This window comes from Hypanus sabinus, chromosome 7, assembly GCF_030144855.1.
Source record: "Hypanus sabinus isolate sHypSab1 chromosome 7, sHypSab1.hap1, whole genome shotgun sequence".
Taxonomy (NCBI): Eukaryota; Metazoa; Chordata; class Chondrichthyes; order Myliobatiformes; family Dasyatidae; genus Hypanus; species Hypanus sabinus.
In genome coordinates, this window is record NC_082712.1 from 652,646 (window position 1) to 680,490 (window position 27,845).

General features: G+C 44.0%; 1 protein-coding gene across 2 annotated transcripts in view; it reads left to right on the forward strand.

The window, feature by feature from the left end:
• LOC132396487 (WD repeat-containing protein 70) overlaps nt 1–27,845 on the forward strand; it is a 182,490-nt gene that overhangs the window by 112,496 nt on the left and 42,149 nt on the right. For both annotated transcript variants that reach the window (XM_059974030.1, XM_059974029.1), the window contains exons 12-13: nt 12,713–12,797; nt 26,961–27,099. In XM_059974030.1, coding sequence (XP_059830013.1) covers nt 12,713–12,797; nt 26,961–27,099 — 224 coding nt within the window. The remainder of the gene's footprint in view (nt 1–12,712; nt 12,798–26,960; nt 27,100–27,845) is intronic.

Sequence of the window (27,845 nt, forward strand, 5' to 3'; positions counted from 1 at the left end):
CACAGTAATTCAAATGGGGTCTCACCAGTGCCCCATAGAGCCTCATCAACACCTCCTTACTCTTATACACTATTACTCTTGAAATGAATGCCAACATAGCATTCGCTTTCCTTACTGCCGATATCTAAGATAACTAACACCTGACCAGGTTCATTTCCCAATACCAGATCAAGTACAGCCTCTCCTCTTGTATTAAGAGCATCCTGACCAGCTGCATCACTGCCTGGTTCAGAAATTGCAGCATCTTGGATCACAAGACCCTGCAGCAGATAGTGAGGTCAGCGGAGAAGATCATTGGGTTCTCTCTTCTCGCCATTACAGGCATTTACACTACATGCTGCATCCTTAAGGCAAACAGCATTATAAAGGACCCCATGCACCCCTCATACTTCTCCCTCCTGCCATCAGGGAAAAGGCACCAAAGCATTTGGGCTGTCACGGCCAGACTATGTAATTGTTTCTTCCCCCAAGCCATCAAACTCCTGAATTCCCAGAGTCTGGACTGACACCAACTTACTGCCCTCTACTGTGCCTATTGTCTTGTTTATTATTTATTGTAATGCCTGCACTGTTTTGTGCACTTTATGCAGTCCTGGATAGGTCTGTAGTCTAGTGTACTATTTTTTCTGTGTGGTTTTTACATAGTTCAGTGTAGTTTTTGTATTATTTCATGCAGCACTATGGTCCTTAAAAACGTTGTCTTGTTTTTACTGTGTACTATACCAGCAGTTATGGTCGAAATGACAATAAAAGGTGACTTGACTTGCCTTGACTTGTAGGCTTATCTGCCTTTTGTGTCAGGAAAGCTTCCTGAACACACCTAACAAACTCCAGCCCTTCTAAACCCCTTGCTCTAGGGAGATGCCAATCAATATTTGGGAAATTAAAATCTCCCACCACGACAACCCTGTTATCATTATACTGTAGCAATGTGCTACACACAGAGCTAGAAATAACGACACGCAGTCTGTAAGTTGCACTCGAGACTAGTTTATTCAAACTTCGTTACACTGGTTTTTATGCAGTTCTGTTCCCGCCCTCTCCAGGTGGAAATGACGTCAGAGGTGCATTACAAAAGTCTCTTCCCACACGTGGGCTTTCTCCCTTTGCTGGTGAAGAAGAAGGCCCAGTGCCATTTTGGGGCTGGCCTCTCTGCCGATGCGCACGCCATTTTGTGAGCCAGTTCACCTGCATAGAAAGTGGGTCATCACATAACCCCCAGAACCGCGATACACCCCCCATTGTCCACAGTCTGGATCAGTCTCTGGGCGGTCTGCCTCTGCACCGCGGTGCCTGAACTTCGACCGGCTGCACCAAGTCCACATGGGCCGGTTTGAGTCGTCCACCGTGAAAACCTCCTCTTTCCCCCCAATGTCTAGAATGTACGTGGACCCGTTGTTCCTGATCACCTTGAATGGCCTCTTGTACGGCAGCAGTATCAGTGCCCGGTGTGCGCCCCTTTGTATAAATGCAAACTTGCAGGTCTGCAGGTCTTTGGGTACGCAGGTCAGGATCTGTCCGTGCTGTGAAGTCAGTACAGCGGCCAGGTTGCCGAGCCTTTCACGTAGTCTGTCCAGGACTGCTGCGGGTTCTTCCTCTTACTCCCTTGGGGCTGGAATGAACTCTCCTGGGACAACCAGGGGTGCGCCGTACACCAGCTCGGCCGATGAGGCGTGCAGATCCTCTTTGGGCGCTGTACGGATTCCAAGCAGGACCCAGGGAATTCGTCCACCCAGTTAGGCCCTTTTAGGCGGGCCATGAGAGCCGACTTCAAGTGATGGTGGAAGTGTTCCACTGATCCGTTCGACTGTGGGTGGTAGGCAGTTGTGTGGTGTAGCTGTGTTCCCAACAGGCTGGAGGTGAACTGGGCGCCACTGTCGGAGGTAATGTGGGCCGGTATCCCGAAGCATGCTAACCAGGTTGCAATCAGCACTCGGGTGCAGGAATTGGCGGTGGTGTTGGTGAGTGGGACCGCCTCTGGCCATCTCGTAAACCGGTCTACCATAGTTAGGAGGTACCGCGCTCTTTGCGACACTAGCAGGGGCCTCATGATATCCACATGAATGTGGTCGAACCTCCGGCAGGTGGGTTTGAACTGCTGCGGTGGGGCTTTGGTGTGCTGCTGCACCTTGGCTGTTTGGCACTGCACGCACGTTCTGGCCCATTCACTGACCAGCTTGCGAAGTCCGTGCCACGCGAACTTGCTAGAGACCAGCTGGACGGTTGTCCTGATAGATGGGTGCACCAAGCCGTGTAAGGAGATGAAAACTCGCCGCTGCCAGGCTGCCGGGACGATGGGGCAAGTTTGGCTGGTAGCCACGTCACACTCACCTGGGCCTACGAGGAAGTCTTGCAGCTGCAAACCTGAGACTGTGGTCCTGTAGCTAGGCATCTCGTCTGCCTGCTACGCCTCCGCCATCGCTGCATAGTCCACCCCCAGGGACAGGGCCTGGATAGCTGGTCTGGAGAGTGCATCCGCCACGACGTCCTTTCCTGAGACATGCTGGATGTCCGTCGTGTACTCGGAGATGTAGGACAGATGTCGCTGTTGGCGGGCCAACCAGGGATCGGACACTTTCGTGAATGGGAAGATTAATGGTTTGTCGTCCGTGAATGCGGTGAATGGCCTGCCTTCTAAAAAGTACCCAAAATGCCGGATTGTCAGATATAGTGCCAACAGCTCGAAGGCACTATATAAGGCTCGAAGAAACAACCCGGTCGAGGGCACTGTACTTGAGTTCGGGTGGCCGTAGGGGTTTGCTGAAGAACACCAGTGGTTGCCAGCGCCCCTCGATGAGTTGCTCCAGCACCCCACTGACTGCTGTGTTGGAAGCGTCCACTGTGAGGGCGGTTGGAACATCCATTCTGGGATGCATCAGCATCGCAGCGTCTATCAAGACTTCCTTGGCTTTAACGAAAGCGGCCGCAGCCTCTTCATCCTTGCCTTTACCTGACATCAAGGTGAACAAAGGGCGCATGATACGGGCTGCTGAAGGAAGAAAGCGGTGGTAGAAGTTCACCATACCAACGAACTCCTGCAGGCTTTTGATTGCATTGGGCCGGGCAAAGTGGTGGATCGCGTCTACCTTGGCGGGCAGAGGTGTTGCCCCATCTTTGGTAATCCTGTGGCCCAGGAAGTCGATGGTGTCGAGTCCGAACTGGCATTTGGCCAGATTGATTGTGAGGCCAAAATCACTCAGGCAGGAGCAGAGCTGGCAGAGATGGGACAGATGCTCCTGACAACTACTGCTGGCTATGAGGATGCCGTTCAAAAAGATGAATGCAAAGTCCAAGTCACGTCCCACCGCATCCATTTGCTGCTGGAATGTCTGTGCGGCATTCTTCAGGCCAATCGGCATTCGGAGGAATTCAAACAGGCCGAACGGGGTGATGAGAGCTGTTTTGGGGATGTCTTCAGGGTGTACTGGGATTTGAAGGTATCCCCGGATGAGGTCTACTTTGGAAAAGATGCTTGCCCCGTGCAGGTTTGCTGCAAAGTCCTGTATGTGCGGCACGGGGTAGCGGTCTGGAGTTGTAGCCTTGTTCAGCCTGCGGTAGTCACCGCATGGTCTTCAGCCCCTGGCTGCTTTGGGCACCATGTGCAGGGGGGAGATCCATGGGCTGTCGGACCGCCGTATTATCCCCAATTCCTCCATCCTCTTGAACTCCTCCTTCGCCAGGCGGAGCTTTTCCGGGGGGAGCCTTCGTGCATGGATGTGGAGGGGTGGTCCCTGGGTCGGAATGTGATGCTGTACCCCGTGTCTGGGCATGGCTGTTGTGAACTGCGGTGCCAGACCCGATGGAAAGTCTAGCAGGATTCTGGTGAATTTGTTGTCAGACAGCGTGATGGAGTCCAGGTGTGGGGCCAACTACTTGGCTTCACCCAGGGAGAACGTCTGGAAAGTCTTGGCGTGGACCAGTCTTTTCCCTTGCAAGTCGACCAGCAGGCTGTGAGCTTGCAAGAAGTCTGCCCCTCAGGAGTGGTTGGGCCTCAGCGGCCAGTGTGAAGTCCCATGTGAACCGGCTGGCGCCGAACTGCAGCTGCACTGTGCGGGTGCCGTAGGTCTGTATCATGCTGCTGTTTGCGGCCCTCAGGGTGGGTCCCAGCTCCCTGTTGCGGGTGTCGTACCCCATCTGGGGTAAGACGCTGATTTTCACTCCGGTGTCTACCGAGAAGCGGCGTCCCGACTGTTAGTCCCAGACGTACAGGAGGCTGTCCTGGTGGCTAGCCGCTATAGCCATTAGTGGCGGCTGGCCCTAGCGTTTCCAGGGAACTTGCAGGGCGGGCGACAGTGGTGGGCTTCTGTGCCCACCACTGTTCATTGTCCTCCTCACTCCTGCCTCTGGGTTGTGTGCGCTCTGTTGCCGGGCCTGGTCTGGCCTGCTGTTGGGCACGTGTCTTGGTAATCTGTCCAATGGATGCCCCGCTCTCCCTCTTGGCTTTCCACAGCATGTCTGCCCAGGATGCCACCTTCCGGGGTCACTGAAATCTGCGTCGGCCAGCAGGAGATGTATGTCCTCGGGCAGTTGCTTTAGGAACGTCTGCTCAAACGTGAGGCAGGGCTTGCATCCTTCAGTCAGGGCCAGCATCTCGTTCATTATTGCTGATGGCAGCCTGTCTCCCAAACCATCCAGGTGCAGTAAGTGGGCACCTCGCTCATGCCGTGAGAGGCTAAAGGTCCCTATGAGCAACGCTTTGAATGCTACATATTTGCCCTCTTCTGGGGGTGACTGTATGAAATCCTCAACCTGGGCAGCTGTCTCCTAGTCAAGGGCGCTCACCACATAATAGTAACGCGTGGAATCAGAAGATATCTGCCAGATCTGGAACTGGGCTTCTGCTTGGTCAAACCACATGCGTGGTCGCAGCGTTCAGAAAGTTGGTAGTTTTAGAGAAACTGCGTGAACAGATGAAGAGTCAATCATCTTTGGTCCAAATCCCGTTTGGACCGTCGGGGTCACCAATGTAGCGATGCGCTACACACAGAGCTAGAAATAACGACACGCAGTCTGTAAGTTGCACTCGAGACCAGTTTATTCAAACTTTGCGGCACTGTCTTTTACACAGTTCCGTTTCCATCCTCTCAGGGCAGAAATGATGTCAGAGGTGCATTACAAAAGTCTCTTCCCACGCGCGGGCTTTCTCCCTTTGCTGGTGAAGAAGAAGGCCCATGGCCATTTTGGGGCTGGCCTCTCTGCGGACATGCGTGCCATTTTGTGAGCCGGTTCGCCTGCGTAGAAAGTGGATTGCCACAATACCTTTCCAGAATCTGTCTCCCTATCTGTTCCTCATTGTCCCTGTTACTATTCGGTGGTCTGTGAAAGCACCCAGTAGGGTTAATGACCCCTTCCTATTTCTAACTTACACACAGAGATACTCAGTAGACAATCCCTCCATGACTTCCTCCTTTTCTGCAGCCATGACACTATCTCTGATCAGCATTACCACACCCCTACCTCTTTTGCCTCTGTGCCTGTCCTTTCTGAAACATCTAAAGCCTGGCACTCTTAAGTAACTATTCCTGTCCCTGAACCATCCAAGTCTCTGTGATGGCCACAACATCATAGCTCCAAGTACTGATCCACGCTCCGAGCTCATCGGCTTTGTTCATGATGCTTCTTGCATTAAAATAGACACATCTCTAACCATCGGTCTGAGCGTATCCCTTGTCTATCACCTGCCTATCTTCCCTCTCACACTGTCTCCAAGCTTTCTCTATTTGTGAGCCAACCGCCCCATCCTCTGTCTCTTCAGTTCAACCCCCAGCAATTCTAGTGTAAACTCTACCTAACAGCCTTAGTAAGCTCCCTGCCAGGATATTGGTCCACCTCAGATTCAAGTGCAACCCGTCCTTTTTGTATAGATCATGCCTGTCCCAAAGGAGGTCCCAATGATCCAGAAATCTGGATCCCTGCCCCCTACTCCAATTCCTCAGCCACACACCTCATTCTATTCCTATAAAAGGGAGACGCTGCCTAGCGGAGTGGTCGTTGGTGTAGTTGATCAGACTAGTGGGGCTTTGGCAAGGGCAGCCTAAGCGAAGTAAGAGGTAAGTTACTTATTTCATTTTTCCTCTAACTTAAGAATAGTGGGTATGACTGCAAGACCAGTTTTCTGCTCTGGGTGTCAGATTTGGGATATCCGGGAGACTTTCAGCCTCCCTGATGGCCACATCTATGCCAGGTGCATTGAGCTGCAGCTCCCTAGAGACCAAGTTAGGAAACTGAAGCTGGAGCTCGAGGCCTTCAGCTTGTTAGGGAAAGTGAGGAGGTGATTGATAGGAGCTACAGGGAGGTAGTCAGACTAGGGTCGCAGGAAACAGATAAGTAGGTGTCTGTCAGGAGAGGAAGGGAGAGCATCAAGTTGTGGAGAGCACCCCTGTGGCCATACCTCTGAACAATAAGTACACCATTTTGAATACTGTTGTGGGCAGTGGGGGGAACCTAACTAGTGGAAGCAGCAGTGCCTCTAGCACTGAGTCTGGCCCTGTGGCTTAGAAGGGTAAGGAACAGAAGAGGATGGCAGCAGTAACAAGGGACTCTATAGTTAGGTGGAGAGATGGGCGATTCTGTGGGCACAAAAAAGAAACACGGTTGGTAGTTTGTCTCCCAGGTGCCAGGGCTCATGATGTTTCTGAACACATCCACAATATCCTGACATGGGTGGGTGAGCAGCCAGAGGTTATGGTACATATTGGTACCAACAACATTGGTGGAAAAAGTGAAGAGATCCTGAAAACAGAATACAGGGAGTTAGGAAGGAAGCTGAGAAGCAGGACCTCAAGGGTAATAATCTTGGGATTGCTGCCAGTTACACATGAGAGTGAATATTGGAATAGAATGAGGTGGTGGATAAATGTGTGGCTGAAGGATTGGAGCAGGGATTAGGATCTTTTGGATCATTGGGACCTCTTCTGGGGCAGGTGTGACCTGGAGAAAAAGGACGGGTTGCACTTGAATCCGAGGGGGGACCAATATCCTGGCGGGGAAGGTTTGTTAATACTGTTAGGGAGGGTTTAAACTAGATTTGCAGGGGGGTGGGAACTGAAGTGAAGAGGCAGAGGATGGGGAGGTTGGAGCACAATCGAGACAGCTTGTTGGGAGTTTTTAAGGAAGGATAGGCAGATGTTCGAGCAAAGATGCACTCAGCCTGATGGTTTGTGATTAGTCTACTTTAATGCATCATAAACAAGGCTGATGAGTGTGGATCAATATGTAGAACTATGACATGGCCATTACAGAGACTTGGATGTCTCAAGGGCAGGAATGGCTGCAGAGTCTGCCAGGTTTTAGATGTTTCAAAAGGGACAGGGAGGGAGGCAAAAGAGCTAGGGGTGTGGCATTGCATAGCAGGGATATTATCAGGGCTGTAGAAAAGGAGGAAGTCATGGAGGGATTGTCTACTGAGTCAGTGTGGGTGGAAGTCAGAAACAGGAAGGGTACAATAGTTCTACAGGGTGTTTTTTATAGACACCCCCAATAATAACAGGGACACCAAAGAACAGATAAGGAGGCAGATTATGGAATGGTGTATCAATAATAAGGTGGTTGTGATGGGAGATCAACTTTCCTGATATTGACTGGCATCTCCTTCAAGCAAGATGAGGTGGAGTTTGTTAGGTGTGTTCAAGAAGGTTTCCTGACGTAATAAGCCAGGTCAAGGAGAGGCTGTACTTGATCTGGGATTGGGAAATGAATCTGATCAGGTGTCAGATCTCTTGGTGGTAGAGCATTTTGGAGGTAGTGATCACAACTCTATCTCCTTTTCCGTAGCACTGGAGAAGAATAGGAGCAGACAATTTGGGAAAATATTTATTTGGGGTAGGAGGAAATATGATGCTATTAGGATCATATCAATTTGGGATTGTAAATTGGGAGCAGATGTTCTCAGGGAAATGCACGGCAGAAATGTGGCAAATGTTCAGGGAACATTTGCATGGAGTTCTGCATAGGTATGTTCCATTGAACAGAGAAAGGATAGAAGATAGAATAGTACAGCACATTACAGGCCCTTTGGCCCACAATGTTGTGCCGACCCTCAAACCCTGCCTCCCATATAACCCCACAGCTTAAATTCTTCCATATATCTGTCTAGTAGTCTCTTAAACTTCACTAGTGTATCTGCCTCCACCACTGACTCAGGTAGTGCATTCCACGCACCAACCACTCTCTGAGTGAAAAACTTTCCTCTAATATCCCCCTTGAACTTCCCTCCCCTTACCTTAAAGCCATGTCCTCTTGTACTGAGCAGTGGTGCCCTGGGGAAGAGGCACTAGCTATCCACTCTGTCTATTCCTTTTAGTATGGTAGACTAATAGAATCATGGGCTACAGAGGATATGGAAAATCTAGATAAGAAGAAAAGAAAAGAAAAGCTTAAAGGTTCAAGAAACTAAGTACTGATAGAGTTAATAGACAATAGGTGCAGGAATAGGCCATTTGGCCCTTCAAGCCAGAACTCTTTGCGTTCTAGAAAATTACAAGGTTTTCAGGAAGGAGCTTAAGACTGAAATTAGGATAGCTGGAAGGGGCCATGAGAAGGCCTTGGCGAGCAGAATTAAGAAAACCCCCAAAGCATTCTACAAAGAGGATGAGCCATGTGTGAATAGGACCAATCAGGTGCAATAGTAGAAACGTGTGCATGGAGTCGGAGGAGGTAGCAGAGGTACTTAGTGAATACTTTGCTTCAGTATTCACCAATGAAAAGAACCTTGGCAATTGTGGGGATGACTTGCAGTGGAGTTTACGCCAGACTTCTGTGGAAAATGAGGGAGGAGATTCCTGAGCCTCTGGCGATAATCTTTGCATCATCAATAGGGATGGGAGAAGTACCAGATGATTGGAAGGTTGCAAATGTTGTTCCCTTTTTCCAGAAAGAGAGATAACCCAGGAAATTATAGACCAGTGACTCTTACTTAAGTGGTGGGCAAGTTATTGAAGAAGATTCTGAGAGGCAGGATTTATGAACATTTGGAGAGACATAATCTGATTAGCGATAGTCAGCATGGCTTGTCAAGGGCAGGTCATACCTTATGAGCCTGATTGAATTCTTTGAGTATGTAACAAAACACATTGATGAAGGTAGAGCAATGGATGTAGTGTATATGGATTTCAGTAAGGCATTTGATAAGGTTCCCCATGCATTCAGAAAGTAATGAGGCATGGGATCCAAGGAGACCTTGCTTTGTGGATCCAGAATTGGCTTGCCAACAGAAGGCAAAGGGTGGTTGTAGATTGTTTGTATTCAGCAAGTCCTCCAGTGCCCAGTGGTGTTCCACAGGGATCGTTCTGGGACCCCTCCTCTGTGATTTTTATAAATGACCTGGATGAGGAAGTTGAAGAGTGGGTTAGTAAGTTTGCTGATGACACAAAGGTTGGGGGTGTTGTGGAAAGTCTGGAGGGTTGTCAGAAGTTACAGCAGGACATTGATATGATGTAGAACTATGCTGATAAGTGGCAGATAGACTTCAACCCAGCTAAGTGTGAAGTGGTTCATTTCGGCAGCTCAAATTTGTGGACAGAATATAATATAAATGGTAAGACTCTTGGCAGTGTGAAGGATTAGGGAAATCTTGGGGTCTGTATCCATAGGACACTCAATGCACCTGCGCAGGTTGGCAGTGTTGTTAAGAAGGTGTATGGTGTGTTGGCATTCATCAACCGTGGAATTGAGTTCAAGCGCCATGAGGTAAGGTTACAGCTATATAAGACCTTGGTCAGACCCCACTTGGAGTACAGTGTTCAGTTCTGGTCACCTCACTACAGGAAGAGGGAGTGCAGAGGAGATTTATAAGGATGTGGCTTGGATTGAAGAGCATGCTTTGTGAGAATAGGTTGGGTGACCTGATAGAGGTTTATAAGATGATGAGAGGCATTGATTGTGTGGATAGCCAGAAGCTTTTTCCCAGGACTGAATTGGCTAACATGAGAAGGCATAGTTTTAAAGTGCTTGAAAGTAGCTACAGAGGGGATGCCAGGCGTAACTTTTTCCACACGGAGTGTGGTGGGTGTGTAGAATGCACTGCCAGCACCAGTGGTGGAGGCAGATACAATAGGGTTTTTTTAAGAGACTCTTAGGTACGTGGATCTTAGATAAATAGAGGGCTATGAAGTAGGGAAATTCTAGGCAGTTTCTGAAGTAGGTTAAATGCTTGGCACAACATTGTGGACCGAAGAGCCTGTAATGTGCTGCAGATTTCCATGTTCTATTTTCTACAAGGAGGTCTCAGAGAGTGAGGAGATCCCCAGATAGGCTGCAGCAAGAAACAGATTGCTGCATCCATTCCATAGTGAGATATTACAAATGGATTGGAGATTGTGAAATCACGAAATTCATTTGAATACTTTGGATATTTCAACTCCTTGGTCTTACTGATATTGAGAGCAAGGTTGTTGCTGCAGCACTACTCAACCAGCTGATCTATGTCACTCCTGTATGTCTCTTCGTCACTGTCTGATATCCTGTCAGCAGTTCAAGGAGGTTGGGTGTCACTCACTCTCTAGTAAAGCCACTATGTATTTGCTTGAGAAAATACACAATAAATCTGCTCCATCTATTCATGTAGCATGGTTGCCATCCTAGTTAATATTGGGGAAATTTAAATTACCTACTCAGATTTTGGCTTGAAATGTTGACTGTTCATTTCTTTCTACAGATGCTGCCTGACCTGCTGAGTTCTTTTTAGAACTTTTTGTGTATTGTACAAGATTAGCAGCATCTGCAGAATCTCTTGTGTCTCCATATTGCAGCCGATTATGCCCAACATATTTGCTCCTTATCATCCTGCTGACTATCATGGGGCTTTTGAACAATCCCATCAAAGTGGTAGTGTTTTGTTGGTCCAGTACTCTACCCTCATCGTCCCACGGAATGTTTTCCCCAGAAATATCCTCTCTAAGCCCCGCCTTGATATTCCACTCCCCCTCCCCAGTTAAAAACACAAGTCCCTCTCCTGTCTTACCTCCACTTCTGGCATGCCTTTCAAATGTATACCCTGGAACATTGAGTTGCCATTGCCTCAGAAATGCTTCTGTAATAACCTTGATATCACAATCCCATGTGTTAGTAATCACATACCTATCTGTACTGACCCCATTTTCCAGCCCTTGATCTATAGTCTACTCTGCCTTAGCAATGCAAGTGCTCATCCAGATACTATTTTAATATTGTGAGACTACATTCTCCTATATCTTATCCAGTTGTGCATTCCAGATTACAACCACCCTCTGGGTGAAAAGATTCTTCCTCAGATCTTCTCTAAAGCTATTGCTTTTTAACTTAAACCTGTGAACTTTGGTCTAAAGATACCTCGGCTGTTGAAAAAAAGTTTCACAATAGATGAATCACTCAGTGATAACGTGAAGGTTCAGCAGGCAATTCAAGAAGCAAGTGATCTGTTGCAAGTGTTTTTTTCCGATTACATAGAGATGTTGGTTAAAACATTGTGTGTAGGTCTGCTCTCTATTCCTATGAAATTCTGTATTATAATACAAAATTTTGATTCTTGAGATCATAGTTTTGTTTTATGAGGAGAAGCATAGGAAAGCAGCATCCATCATCAGAGATCCCACCACTCAGGTCGTGCTTTCTTCTCACTGCTGCCATCAGGTAGGAGATGTGGTGAACTACATTTACCTCTCTGGACACGCCCCCCCTCTGACTGCTCCTGTGGCTCCTCCCACAGACCCCTGTATAAAGGCGATTGGAGTCACAGACCCTTCCTCAGTCTCCAGGATGTTGTGTGATGGTCACTTGCTGCTTGTGCTTTCTTCCAGCTAATAAAAGCCTAGCTTAACCCACGTCTCAGAGTTATTGATGGTGCATCAGAAGGTACAAGAACCTTAGGACTCGCACCACCAGGTTCACAAGCAGTTCCTATCCCTTAACCACTAGGCTCTTGAATAAGAGTGGATAACTACACTCTCTTGCCCATGATTAAGATGTTTCCACAACCAATGATCTCACTTTAAGGACTCTTTATCTCATTATCTCATGTTCTCATTACTTATTGCTATTTATTTATATTTGCATTTGCAGTTTGTTGTCTCCTGCACTCTGACTGATCTTTCATTGATCCTGTTATAATTAGTATTCTATTAATTTTCTGAGTATGCCCACAGGAAAATAAATCTCAGTGTTGTATATGGTGACATATATATATACTTTAATAATAAATTTAGTTTGAACTTTGATTAAGCAGACTAAAAGTATGACAGGTACCATCAATGAAATAAACAAGGCTTTTGAGGGGCCTTGTAGAGTAGAAATAAAGTTGATATTTCCTGTGGTTTTTGTGTCTATAACCAGGACTCTGTCTCAAAATAATGGTGTGGTCATTTAGAACTGTTGACAAGAAACACATAAAGTAACAAGTCTTTGTAACTGACTGCCCAAGAGAGCTGTGGTGGCTCAGGTTGTCTCTTAAGCACCATGTGAAATGGCCAGGCAAGTCTTACTTCATGGTAAATGCTGGCCATGCTGATGAATCCCAGATCCTAAACTAAATTATCTCAAAAAAATTCAAAACAGGAATTGTTATATTTTAGACAGTAAGAGACAAGGGTATAGTGTTTGTGTAGGAAAATGCAGCTGAGGTAAAAGATTATTCATGATATTAAATAGCAAAGCAGGCATGGGTGCTGAGTGAACTACTTTTGTTTCCTATGTTATAAAAAAGACACATGAGTGAGAGTGTTGCTGGCTTGTTTTCCAGGAGATGACACTATAAAAGCTTGGGATATGAGGAATTTCCGGAATCCTCTGAATGTGGCAACTGATCTCCCAAACATCTTTCCAATGTGAGTTACAATAATTAATGAATTATTACATTATTCTCCTGTTGCCTCAGATAAAAGCTCAATCCTTGTCCTGTCACTGGAAATAAAATTTATATATGAATTCAGATAAGAAGCCCACCCCGCATTCAAGCGCACTGTTCCATTTAATAAGGTTTTGTGCACTTTATGCAGTCCTGGGAGATCTGTAGTCTAGTGTAGTTTTTTTCTGTGTTTTCACGTAGTTCAGTGTACTTTTTGAATTGTTTCATGTAGCACCCTGGTCCTGAAAAACTTCTCGTTTTTACTGTGTACAGTACCAGCAGTTATGGTTGAAATGACAATAAGAAGTGGCTTGACTTGACTTGCTGATCTGATTGCAGCCCTTTTCCACCTTGCCGTTAATCTAAGATAAAATTGAATTGACTTTATTTCTTAGATCCTTCGTATACACGAAGAGTAAAAATCTTTGTTATGTCTCCGTCTAAATGTGCAATGTGTAATCATAGTAATTTGTAATAAATAGAACAATCAATGTAATATTAAAAAACATAGAAAACCTACAGCACAATACAAGCCCTTTGGCACATGATGCTGTGCTGAACATGTACTTACTTTAGAAATATACTTAAGGTTACTCAGAGCCCTCTATTTTTCTAAGCTCCATGTACCTACCCTGGAGTCTCTTAAAAGAATCCAAATCTGAATCTGAAAAGACCCTGCACCACCACTGTCACCGACAGCCCATCCCATGCACTCACCACTCTCTGTGTAAAAAGAACTTACCCCTGACAACTCCTCTGCACCTACTTCCAAGCACCTTAACACTGTGCCCTTTCATGTTAGCCATTTCAGCCCTGGGAAAAAGCCTCTGACTATCCACACGATCAATGCCTCTCATCATTTTATACACCTCTATAAGGTCACCTCTCATGCTCTGCCACTCCAAGGAAAAAAGGCCAAGTTCACTCAACCTATTCTCATAAGGCATGCTCCCTAATCTGGGCAATATCCTTGTAAATCTCCTCTGCACCCTTTCTATGGTTTTCACATCCTTCTATAGTGAAGCGACCAAAACTGAGCACAGTACTCTATGCGGGATCTGACCAGGGTCCTATATAGCTGTAACATTACCTCTTGGCTCTTAAACTCATCCCATGGTTGATGAAGGCCAATGCACCTTTTGCCTTCTTAACCACAGAGTCAACCTATGCAGCAGCTTTGAGTGTCCTATGGACTCAGACCCCAAGATCTCTCTGATCCCCCACACTGCCAAGAGTCTTACCATTAATACTATATCCTGCCATCATATTTGACCTTCCAAAATGAACCACCTCGCACTTATCTGAGTTGAATTCCTTCTGCCACTTCTCAGCCCAGTTTTGCATCCTATCGATGTTCCGCTGTAACCTCTGACAGCCCTCCACACTATCCACAACACCCCCAACATTTGTGTTATCAGCAAATTTACTAACCCATCCCTCCACTTCCTCATCCAGATCATTTATAAAAATCATATAGAGAAGGGGCCCCTGAGGCACGTCACTGATCACCAGCCTCCATGCAGAATATGACCCGTCTATAACCACACTTTGCCTTCTGTGGGCAAGCCAGTTCTGGATCCACAAAGCAATGTCCCCTTGCATCCTATGCGTCCTTACTTTCTCAATAAGCCTTTGCGTGGGGTACCTTATCAAATGCCTTACTGAAATCCATATACACTACGTCTTCTGCTCTACCTTCATCAATATGTTTAGTCACATCCTCAAAAAATATGGAGTACACACAAATCAGCGTGAGTTAGTCAGTCTGATGGCCTGGTGGAAGAAGCTGTCCTGGAGCCTGTTGGTCCTGGCTTTTATGCTGTGGTACTGTTTCCGGATGGTAGCAGCTGGAATAGTTTATGGTTGGGGAGACTCAGGTGCCCAGTGATCCTATGGGCCCTTTATACACACCTGCCCTTGTAAATGTCCTGAATCATGGGACATTCCCAACTACAGATGCGCTGGGCTGTCTGCACCAGTCTCTGCAGAGTCCTATGATTGATGGACATACAGTTCTCATACCAGCAATGATGCAGCCAGACAGGATGCTCTCACTTGTGCCTGTGTAGAAAGTTCTTAGGATTTAGGGGCCCATACCAAACTTTCTCAACCATCTGAGGTGAAAGAGGTGAAAGAGGCACGGTTATGCCTTTTTCACCACATAGCTGGTGTGTACAGACCACGTTAGGTCCTTGGTGATGGATGCCCACACCACTTCATTTCATGTCGAAATATCCAAAAACTGCTTACTCTGGTCGTCATGGACAGTCGGGCTGGAGGGCTTGTTTCTGTGCTTTAGAACTTTATGACTTGCAATCTTCTGAGAAAAAAATAATGTCATCTTAGTTTTAAATGTGTGACCCCTTAATTTTTTTAAGTGACCTCTCATTCTAGGTTTTCCGGCAGGAGAAGGAAATATCTCCTTAGCTACCCTGTAAAGATCCTTTAGGATCTGAGATAGTTCAATCAAAATTCTCTCTGAAACTTGAGTAAATACTGTTCGCCCCATATTTGCTCAGAAGAATACCTGCCCATTCAAGGTGCACAGACCTCGAAATGTGGTCCTGCTCTATGTAACTGAATATAATCTGTATTCTATTCTCTAAGTGATTAAAGATAACATTCTATGAACTTTGCAACTGAAATGATGCCCTTACTGATTGCAACAGATATAAGGTTCTCGCCTGGATGAAATGAGGACTGTAGGGTGGATATGCAAACTCTCCTTGTTACATGGCAATTTTGAGCCCCTAATCCTAGAAAGGATGTGCTGAAACTGAAGAGCATTCAAAAGAGATGCACAAAAATGATTCCAGGATTGAGTGGGTTGTTATTTGAAGAGCATTTGATGCCTCTAGGCATGTATTTACCAGAATACATAAGCACAGAGTTCTACCAAGAGGTATTTCTCACAGGTCAGTGGCGGTTATTTTAAAAGAGAGCTTCAAGGGCATTTGTCCATTGTACGTCGCCTATCAGTGGCGTCAACAGAGCTTTACGAACTAAATAAAAGTACAGAAGGGATAAGTGGAGTGGCCATTGTCGGCAATAGGCCAGTGGCAAGAGGAGAAGTGACAGGATTTGGGTCAAAAGAGGCTTCGGTTCAGAACAGGTGTCAACTCTGTGTAAAGCATCTGTTGAGGTTTCCTTTTTGTTTTTTCTTCCTCTCTTTACCATTTTAATGGCCGTGGTGTGCTCTTCGTGCTGGATGTTGGAGAATTGGGAGATCCAGAGTCTCCTGGGGAACTGCATCTGCGTGGTACATCCGGCTGGTTAAAGCCTGTATTAGGGATTTCGAGCAGCAACTGGAGGACTGTCAGCTTATATGGGAGAGTGAGGATATAATTGATCAAAGTTACAGGGAAGTAGTTACCCCGAAGTTACAGGGGGTGAGTAGCTGGGTGACTGTCAGGAGAAATGGAAATAGGCGGTTAGAGCAGAGCACTCCTGTGGCCGGGTTTTGTTTACTGTGGACTGTCGATTTAAGCGTGTGAGCGAGGCGGAAGTTTAGAAACATAGAAACATAGAAAATAGTTGCAGGAGTAGGCCATTCGGCCCTTTGAGCCTGCACCGCCATTCAGCATGATTATGGCTGATCATCCAACTCAGAACCCTGCACCTGCTTTCTCTCCATACCCCCAATCCCTTTAGCCACAAGGGCCGTATCTAACTTCCTCTTAAATATAGCCAATGAACCTGCCTCAACTGTTTCCTGTGGCAGAGAATTCCGCAGATTCACCACTCTCTGTGTGAAGAAGTTTTTCCTCATCTCAGTCCTAAAAGGCTTCCCCTTTATCCTTAAACTGTGATCCCTCGTTCTGGACTTCCCCAACATCGGAAACAATCTTCCTGCATCTAGCCTGTCCAATCCCTTTAGAATTTTATATGTTTGAATAAGATCCCCCCTCAATCTTCTAAATTCCAGTGAGTATAAGCCTAGTCGATCCAGTCTTTCTTCATATGAAAGTCCTGCCATCCCAGGAATCAATCTGGTGAACCTCCTCTGTACTCCCTCTATGGCAAGAATGTCTTTCCTCAGATTAGGGGACTAAAACTGCACATAATATTCTAGGTGCGGTCTCACCAAGGCCTTGTACAACTGCAGTAGAACCTCCCTGCTCCTGTACTCAAATCCTTTTGCTATGAATGCCAACGGCCTTTAACAAAGCCTGTTTGATCCATAGAAATGATTTTAGTTTAAAAATTTTCCAAACAATTAGCCATTATTTTAGAGAGAATTTTTGTGTCCTCATTTAAAAGTGAACTAGGTCTATATAATGAACATTCAACAGGATCTTTATCTTTTTTAAGAATTAAGGAAATAGTTGCTTCATAAAAAGAAGGTAAATTACCCTCCTCAAAGGATTCATGAAATATTTCCAAAAGAAACGGAGAAAGTAACCTTTCAAATTTGTACAAACATTTGTAAAATCCCACTGAATAACCATCAAGTCCAGGAGCTTTACCTGATTGCATTGATAAAATAGCTTTCTGAATTTGATGCTCGGTAATTGGAGCATCAAACATCTGTTGATCATCAAGAAAAATTTGTGGAAATCTAATCTTATGTAGAAAAGCCTTCATTTTGGAGGGATCTGCAGGAAATTGAGATCTATAAAGATCAGAATAAAAATCTTGAAAAGTATTATTAATGTCCTCATGATTACTTACTATATCTCCTTTGTTTTTACGAATCTTTAACATTTGTCTTTTAGCTCTAGCTTCTCTTAATTGAGAAGCTAAGAGCTTATTACTTTTATCCCCAAAAATATTAAATTGACTTGTCAATTTAAGCAAATATCCTTCAATAGGATATGTTAGTAATAAATTATACTGTGAATGCAATTCTACTCTTCTTTTAAATGAAACAACATTTGGAGAGGTTGCATTGATGTTATCTAATTCTTTAATTTGTTTAGAGATTTTATCTAATTGCATTCTTGTTTGTTTCTTCAGTTTAGCTATATACGAAATAATTTGACCGTGTAGATAAGCTTTTAATGTATCCCGTTAATAACTTAAAGACGTTTCCTATATTATTAAAGAGAAAAAACTCTTATCTGAGCTTCGATAAACTCAACAAATTCTGAACATTGTAATGAATGTTCTGGAAAATGCCAAATGGTCTGGTAGAAACATCTTTGAGTTTAAATATTAAGTTTAAAGGAGCATGATCAGAAATAGCAATCGCATCATACTCACATTTCTGAACATTGAATAAAAGTCGAGGGTCAACTATAAAATAGTCGATTCTGGAATATTTATTATGAACATGTGAAAAAAAGGAGTTTTCTCTATCACTAGGGTGCATATGCCTCCAGATTTCAATTAAACCGTAATCAATTAAAAAGGAATTAATAAGTGATGCAGAATGATTAGGAAGTTGATATTTGGATGATGACTTATCCATTAAAGGATTTAGACAAGTATTAAGATCATCACCCATGAATAGCATATATTTATTTAAATTGGGTAATAGAGCAAAAACAGTTTTAAAAAATGAAGGATCATCAACATTTGGTCCATAAATATTAACCAAAACCATTTTCCTATTATTCCTTTAACAATCAAAAATCTACCATTAATATCAGCTGTAATATCCTCCTGATTAAAAGGAATATTGGAATCAATAAAAATAGAAACACCTCTAGTTTTACTCTGGGAATTTGCGTAAAACTGAGGATCCTTCCAAAATTTAAAAAATCGATTTTTATCACATAACCTGTTATGTGTCTCTTGAGCAAAATTATATCAGGCTGGAATTGGTTAAAAACCTTAAAAGTTTTCTTATGCTTAATAGTTTGATTCCAACCGCGAACATTCCAAGTTAAAACATTTAGCTGTTTAGATATCATGATGGAACTTCGTATCTAAAAACAATAGGTAGACGCGTGTCAGGATAAGGTAGTCGAAAATGGCAGAGATGAACAACAATAAAAATAATTGACGTATGCTCTGGGATTCCATAATGGAGAAAAAAAAAGAAAAACAATACCACCCAAACTATGAAGCCCAGAAACAAGTCAATATCAAATCAACACAAGCTCCAAGAAGAGCATAGATGCAGTACAGATACAAACTCCGTCTACCTAAGTAAAAAAAGAGAGAGAAAAAAAATCTGTCTCCCTCTACCGAACATAAATCTCATTGCAGTCATCATGTGTCTCAATATAATTAACTTGGAAGGGAAGTGTTTTTCTTGTAAAACGAAACAACCTTCAATTGAAAGTAACCTTCATAACATTAGATAAGGAAAGAAAAACACATCCAAAACAATTCTTGAAATATTTGCACAGAAGAAAAACAATCGCCTTCTTTAAATTGTCCGATCTATCTTTGAAACACAAAGAATTTTTTTTTAAATGACAAAATTGAACCTGCCTCTACCACTTCGACTGGAAGCTCGTTCCACACAGCTACCACTCTCTGAGTAAAGAAGTTCCCCCTCGTGTTACCTCTAAACTTTTGCCCCGTAACTCTCAACTCGTCCTCTTGTTTGAATCTCCCCTACTCTCAATGGAAAAAGCCTATCCATGTCAACTCTATCTATCCCCTCATAATTTTAAATACCTCTATCAAGTCCCCCCTCAACCTTCTACACTCCAAAGAATAAAGGCCTAACTTGTTCAGCCTTTCTCTGTAACTTGGGTGCTGAAACCCAGGTAACATTCTAGTAAATCTCCTCAGTACTCTTTCTATTTTGTTGACATCTTTCCTATAATTTGGTGACCAGAACTGTACACAATACTCCAAATTCGGCCTCACCAATGCCTTGTACAATTTTAACATTACATCCCAACTCCTATACTCAATGCTCTGATTTATAAAGGCCAGCATACCAAAAGCTTTTTCACCACCCCATCCACATGAGATTCCACCTTCAGGGAACTATGCACCATTATTCCTAGATCACTCTGTTCTACTGCATTCCTCAATGCTCTACCATTTACCATGTATGTCCTATTTTGATTAGTCCTACCAAAATGCACCCTCGGGTTCTGAAGGAAGTAGCTGGAGAGATTGTGGAGGCAATAATGATGATCTTTCAAGAATCAACAGATTCTGGCATTGTACCGGATGACTGGAAAATTGGTAATGTGCTCCACTATTTAAGAAGAGTGGGAGGTAGCAGAAAGGAAACTATGGACCTGTTAGCCTGACATCAGTGGTTGGGAAGTTGTTGGAATCGATTGTTAGGGATGAGATTACGAACTACCTGGAGACACATGACAAGATAGGCCAAAGCAAGCATGGTTTCCTGAAAGGAAAGTCCTGCCTGACTATCCTACTGTAATTCCTTGAGGAAATTACAAGCAGGGTAGATAAAAGAGATGCAGTAGTCATGGTCTACTTGGATTTCCAGAAGGCCTTTGACAAAGTGCCGCACATGAGGCTGCTTAGTAAGGTAAGGGCCCATGGAATTAGAGGGAAGTTACTAGCATGGGTGGAGGATTGGCTGCGCGGCAGAAAACAGAGAATGGGAATAAACAGATCCTATTCTGGCTGACTGTCTGTTTTCAGTGGAGTTCCACAGGGGTCGGTGTTGGGAGCGCTGCTTTTTACGATGTATGTCAATAATTTGGACGATGGTATTAATGGATTTGTGGCTAAATTTGCTAATGATACAAAGATAGGTGGAGGAGGGAGTAGTGTTGAGGAAACAGATAGCCTGCAGAGAGACTTAGGTAGTTAAGGGGGATGCGCAAAGTGGCAAATGAAATATAATATTGGAAAGTGTATGGTCATGCACTTTGGTGGAAGAAATAAACGGGCAGACTATTATTTAGATGGGGAGAGAATTCAGAATCTAGAGATGTAAAGGGATTTGGGAGTCCTTGTGCAAGATACCCTAAAAGTAAACCTCCAGGTTGAGTCTGTTATGAAGAATGCAAATGCAATGTTGGCTTTCATTTCTAGAGGTATAGAATATAAGAGCAGGGATGTGATGTTGAGGCTCTATAAGGCACTCGTGAGACCACACTTTCAGTACTGTGTGCAGTTTTGGGCTCCATATTTTAGTAAGGATAAACTGACATTGGAGAGGGTTCAGAGAAGATTCATGAGAATGATTCCAGGAATGAAAAGGTATGAGGTACGTCTGGCAGCTCTTGGTCTCTATTTCCTGGAGTTCAAGAGAATGAGGGGGGAATCTCATAGAAACATTCTGAATGTTAAAAGGCCTGAACAGATTAGATATGGCAACGTTATTTTCCATGGTCAGGGATTCTTGGACAAGAGGACACAACCTCAGGTTTGAAGATCGTCCATTTAGAGCTGAGATGCGGAGAAATAAGTTTAGTCAGAGGTTGGTAGATCTGTGGAATTTGTTGCCACAATTGACTGTGGAGGCCAAGTCTGGATGTATTTAAGGCAGAGATAGGTTCTTAATTAGCCAGGACTTCAAGGGTAACGGGTGAAAGCAGGGGAGCGGGGATGACGGGAAGAATTGGATCAGCCTATGATTGAATGACGGAGCAGACTCAATGGGCCAAACAGGTTACTTCTGCTTCTATATCTTATGGTCTTATAGGTGGATTAGGTAAATCAGGGTTGGTAATGGATCTCAAGAGAGTCAGTTGAATGCCTGAGAGATAGTTTTTCAGAGTGGTTTGTCATTGAGCCTACTGGAGGGACAGATATACTGGATTGGGTGTTATGTAATGAACTGGAGGTGATCAGGGAGCTTAAGGTAAAAGAACCCTCAGGAACCAGTGATCACAATATGATTATGTTCAACTTGAAATTTGATAGGGAGAAATTTATAGTCTGATGCAACAGTATTTTAGTGGAGTAACGGAAATTACAGTGGTATGAGAGAGGAGTTGTCCAAAGTAAATTGGAAGGAGCTGCTGGCAAGGATGTCAGCAGAGCAGCAATGGCATGCATTTCTGGGAAAAATGAGGAATGTGTATTCCAAAAATGAAGTAACACTCAAATGGCAAAATACTACAACCATTGCTGACAAGGGAAGTCAGAGCTATAGTAAAGCAAAAGAAAGAGCATACAACAAAGCAAAAGAGTGTGAAGATAGAGGATTGGGCAGTTTTTAAAAACCTACACAGGGCAATGAAAAAAATTATTAGAAGGGAAAAGATGAAATATGAAAGCAAGCTAGCAAATAATATCAAAGTGGATAGTAAAAGTTTTTTCAAGTATGTTGAAAATAAAAAAATGAAAGTGGATAGAGGACCGCTAGAAAATCAGGCAGGAGAAATAATAACAGGGGACAAGCAGATAGCTGATGAACTTAATGAGCATTTTGCATTAGTCTTTACTGTGGAAGATACTAACAGTGATGTTGTAGTGTGTGAAGGAAGAGAAGTGGATGAAGTTACTGTTACAAGAGAGAAGGTGCTCAAAGACCTAAAGGTACATAAGTCACTCGGACCAGTTGAACTGCACCCTAGGGTTCTGAAAGAGGTAGCGTTAGGGATTGTGATGTCATTAGAAATGACATCAAAAATCAGTGGCCTCTGGCATGGTGCCAGAGGACTAGAAAATTGCACTTGTTACTCCACTCTTTAAGAAAGGAGGAAGGCAGCAGAAAGGAAATTATAGACCAGTCAGCCTGAGCTCAGTGGTTGGGAAGATGTTAGAGTCAATTGTTAAGGATGAGATGATTGAGTTCTTGGTGACACAGGACAAGATAGTACAAGTCAGCATGGTTTCCTTCAGTAAAAATCCTGCCTGCCGAACCTGTTGGAATTCTTTGAGGATATTACAAGTAGGATAGATAAAGGGGATGTAGTGAATGTTGTATATTTGGACTTTCAGAAGACGTTTGACAAGGTGCCTCACATGAGGCTACTTACCAAGTTAAAAGCCCATGGTATTACAGGAAATTTACTAACATTGTTAAGAGCATTGGCTGATTGGTAGGAGGCAGCGAGTGGGAATAAAAGGATCCTTTTCTAGTTGGCTGCCAGTGACTTGTGGTGGTCTGCTGGGGTCGGTGTTGGGATTAAACCTTTGTCTGCTGTATATAAATGATTTAGATGTTGGAATAGGTGGCTTTTTTTGCCAAGTTTGCAGATGATACAAAGATTGGTGGAGGGGCAGGTAGAGTTGAGGAAACAGATAGGATACAGAAGGACTTGGAGAGATTAGAAGAATGGGCAAAAAAGTGGTAAATGAAATACAATGTTGGAAAATGCATGGTTGTGCACTTTAGTCATAGAAATAAGTATGTGGACTATTTTCTAAATGGGGAGAAGATTCAGGAAACTGAGATGCAGAGGAACTCGGGAGTCCTTGTATAGAACACCCTGAGGTTAATTTGCAGGTTGAGTTGGTGCTGAGGAAGGCAAATGCCATGTTAGCATTCATTTCAAGAGTCTCGAATACAAAAGCAGGGATGTGATTCTGAGGCTGCATAAGGCACCGGTGAGGCCTCACCTTGAGTATTGTGAATACTTTTGGCCCCTCATCTTAGAAAGATGTGCTGGCATTGGAGAGGGTTCAGAGGAGGTTCATAATGATGATTCTAGCAATGAAAGGGTTATCTGAGGAACATTTGATGGCTCTGGGTCTGTACTGATAGAAACATAGAAAACCAACAGCACAATACAGGCCCTTCGGCCCACAATGCTGTGCCAAACATATACTTACTTAGAAATTACCTAAGGTTACCCATAGCCCTCTATTTTTCCAAGCTCCATGTAGCTAGACAGGAGTCTCTTAAAACTCCTTATCGTATCCACCTCCAGCACCATCGCTGGCAGCCCATTCCACGCACTCACCACTCTCTGCGGAAAAAAACTTACCCCTGACAGCTCCTCTGTACCTATTTCCAAGCACCTTAAAACTGCGCCCTCTCATGTTAGCCATTCCAGCCCTTGGAAAAAGCCTCTGGATAGCCACATGATCAATGCCTTTCGTCATCTTATACACCTCTATCAGGTCACCTCTCATCTCCGTTGCTCCAAGGAAAAAAGGCCAAGTTCACTCAACTTATTCTCATGAGGCACACTCCCTAATCTGGGCAATATCCTTGTAAATCTCCTCTGCACCCTTTCTATAGTTTCCATATCCTTCCTGTACTGAGGTGACCAGAACTGAGCATAGTACTGCAAGTGGGGTCTGACCAGGATCCTATATAGCTATAACATTACCTCTTGGCTCTTAAACTCAATCCCACGATTGATGAAGGCCAATGCACTGTATCCCTTCTTAACCACAGAGTCAACCTGTGCTGCTGCTTTGAGTGTTCTCTGGACTCGGACCCCAAGATCCCTCTGATCCTCCACATTACCAAGAGTCTTACCATTAATACTATATTCTGCCATCATATTTGACCTACCACAATGTACCACCTCACACTTATCTGGGTTGAACTCCAACTGCCACTTCTCAGCCCAGTTTTACATCCGATCAATGTCCTGCTGTAACCTCTGACAGCCCTCCACACTATCCACAACACCCCCAACCTTTGTGTCATCAGTAAATTTACTAACCCAGCCCTCCACTTCCTCATCCAGGTCATTTATAAAAATCATGAAGAGAAGGGGTCCCAGAACAGATCCCTGAGGCATACCACTGGTCACCAACCACCATGCAGAATATGACCCGTCTACAACCACTCTTTGCCTTCTGTGGGCAAGCCAGTTCTGGATCGACAAAGCAATGTCCCCTTGGATCCCATGTCTCCTTACTTTCTCAATAAGCCTTGTCAAATGCCTTGCTGAAATCCATATATGCTACATCTACTGCTCTGCCTTCATCAGTGTGTTTAGTCACATCCTCAAAAATATTCTATCAGTCTCATAAGACACGACCTGTCTTTGACAAAGCCATGTTGACTATTGGTAATCATATTCTAAATGTTCATAAATTCGGCCTTTCAGGATCTTCTCTATCAACTTACCAACCACTGAAGTAAGACTCACAGGTCTATAATTTCCTGGGCTATCTCTACTTTTCTTGAATAATGGAGCATTATTTGCAACCCTCTAATCCTCTGGAACTGTTCCCGTCCCCATTGATGATGCAAAAATCATCGCCAGAGGCTCAGCAATCTCTTCCCTCACCTTCCACAGTAGCCTGGGGTACATCTCGTCTGGTTCCAGTGACTTATCCAACTTGATGCTTTCCAAAAGCTCCAGCACATCCTCTTTCTTAATATCTACCTGCTCAAGCTTTTCAGTCCGCTGTAAGTCATCCCTACAAACACCAAGGTCCTTTTCCTGAAGCAAAGTACTCATTAAGTACTTCTGCTATCTCCTCCAGTTCCATACGCACTTTTCCACTGTCACTCTTGATTGGTCCTATTCTCTCACGTCTTATCCTCTTGCTCTTCACATACTTGTAGAAAGCCTTGGGGTTTTCCTTAATCCTGTCCGCCAATGCCTTCTTATGGCCCCTTCTGGCTGTCCTAATTTCTTTCTTAAGCTCTTTCCTGCTAGCTTTATAATCTTATAGATCTCTGGCATTACCTAGTTTTTTGAATCTTTCATAAGCACTTCTTTTTTTTTGGACTATATTTACAACAGCCTTTGTATACTACAGTTCCTGTACCCTAACCCTTTCCCTGTCTCGTTGAAATGTACCTATGCAGAACCCCATGCAAATATCCCCTGAACATTTGCCACATCTCTTCCGTACATTTCCCTGAGAACATCTTTTCCCAATTTATGCTTCCAAGTTCTTGCCTGATAGCCTCATATTTCCCCTTACTCCAATTAACTGCTTTCCTAACTTGTCTGTTCCTGTCCCTGTCCAATGCTATGGTAAAGGAGATAGAATTGATGTTGAGCCTCACTATAACAGAACAGGGTTTCACAGACCAATAGGCTGAAGTGGAATTAAAGTGACAGGCAGCAGGAAGCTCAGGGTTGCCCTGCAGACTGAATGCAGGTGTTCCGCAAGGTGATTATTATCTGAATGGTGGCCAAGTAGGAAAAGGGGAGGTGCAACGAGACCTGGGTGTCATTGTACACCAGTCATTGAAAGTGGGCATGCAGGTACAGCAGGCGGTGAAAAAGGCGAATGGTATGTTGGCATTCATAGCAAGAGGATTCAAGTACAGGAGCAAGGAGGTTCTACTGCAGTTGTACAAGGCCTTGGTGAGACCACACCTGGAGTATTGTGTGCAGTTTTGGTCCCCTAATCTGAGGAAAGACATTCTTGCCATAGTGGGAGTACAAAGAAGGTTCACCAGATTGATTCCTGGGATGGCAGGACTTTCATATGAAGAAAGACTGGATCAACTGGGCTTATACTCGCTGGAATTTAGAAGATTGAGGGGGGATCTTATTGAAACGTATAAAATTCTAAAGGGATTGGATGGGCTAGATGCAGGAAGATTGTTCCCGATTTTTGGGGAAGTCCAGAACGAGTGGTCACAGTTTAAGGATAAAGGGGAAGCCTTTTAGGACCGAGATGAAGAGAAACTTCTTCACACAGAGAGTGGTGAATCTGTGGAATTCTCTGCCACAGGAAATAGTTGAGGCCAGTTCATTGGCTATATTTAAGAGGGAGTCAGATATTGCCTTTGTGGCTAAAGGGATCAGGGGGTATGGAGAGAAGGCAGGTACAGGGTTCTGAGTTGGATGATCAGCCATGATCATAATGAATGGCAGAGCAGGCTCTAAGGGCCAAATAGCCTACTCCTGCACCTATTTTCTATTTTTCTATGTGATCCCACAGTCAAAAAAGAAGTGATAGGGAAGGTGCTTTGAATGGTTGGTGATTCAGGCACTGGATGGCTGAAGTCTGAATGAAATCTGATTATCTAAAGATCAGGTGCCATGTCACAAAGTCCAGAAAGCTACAAATGGCCATTACATGTACAGCATGATTGAGGTATCTGCTGTCCAAATATAGTCAGCAGAGCCAGGGATGTCAAGTGGAAATGTCCAGTATTACAGGACATACATTTATGGACAGACAATTTTTCAACCATGTATTTCTTTAACACGAGCACCCTTCACTCCATTCCATGGTTCCTGGCTAGAGTGACTTTGTCAGTGCAAGGCCCCAACGAGATGTCTTTTGTCCTGTTGCTGGCAACAGTATCTTCTTTCAACAATGCCTCCTTTGCTCATTTCTTCACAAAACTCCACTAAAGCCTTAACTGCAGTCTGGGCACGTTCATTATTTTCTCCCTTATGATTGCTACAGTGGAAATAATATGAATCTTTTGCAGGACAGATTGCTGCTTCAGCCCTGATGATAAGCTGCTGGTAACGGGGACATCTGTGCGGAAGGGACAGGGAAGCGGTAAACTACTGTTTTTCGATCGAGAAACCTTTCACAAGGTTTATGAGATTGAGGTCACTGACGCAGTGAGTAGATCCTTTCTTTATCATTCTTTTTATTAGTTAAATAAAAAAGTACACACATGCACACGCACACAGACACACACACACACACACATAAATATAAAAACTAGGAGAATTATCACATATCTATATCAGTAACAGTTCGAATAAAAGGAATAATAAATATAATCAAGATCAAACAAAGTATTAATCTAATAGTTTATAATAAAGAGAAAACTAATTGATTCTCTTCTTATCCATAAAAAGGAAAAAAAATAAAGAAACTTTTATAATTGACATATACAGAAAAAAACCCAAAACACAAAAAAAGAAAAAAGAACTGGGCAGCTGAAACTGAGAGTAAGAGCCAAAAAAACAAGGAAAAAATTTCTGATCAAATCCAAAACTTCAGAAAGGTAACTGGAAGGGCCATAAGTCAGAGCATATGAAAATATTGAATAAAAGGTCACCAAGTTTCCTTAAATTTAGAGGATGTATCAAATGTCTGACTTCTTATTTTCTCTAAACTTAAACAGGGTTTAATGGAGGTAAGCCAATGAATAACAGTAGGTGGATTAGAATCCTTCCATTTAAGCAAAATGGCTCTCCTAGCCAGTAAAGCTGTAAAAGCTGTCAACCGTTGAGCGGAAGCAGGAACATCTCCTGCTTCCAAAGGAATGATCCACAAAATTGCCGTAAGTAAATTCTGTTGTAGATCCAAATTCAGAACCTTTGACAAAGTTTTGAAGACTTCTTTCCAAAAATTATCT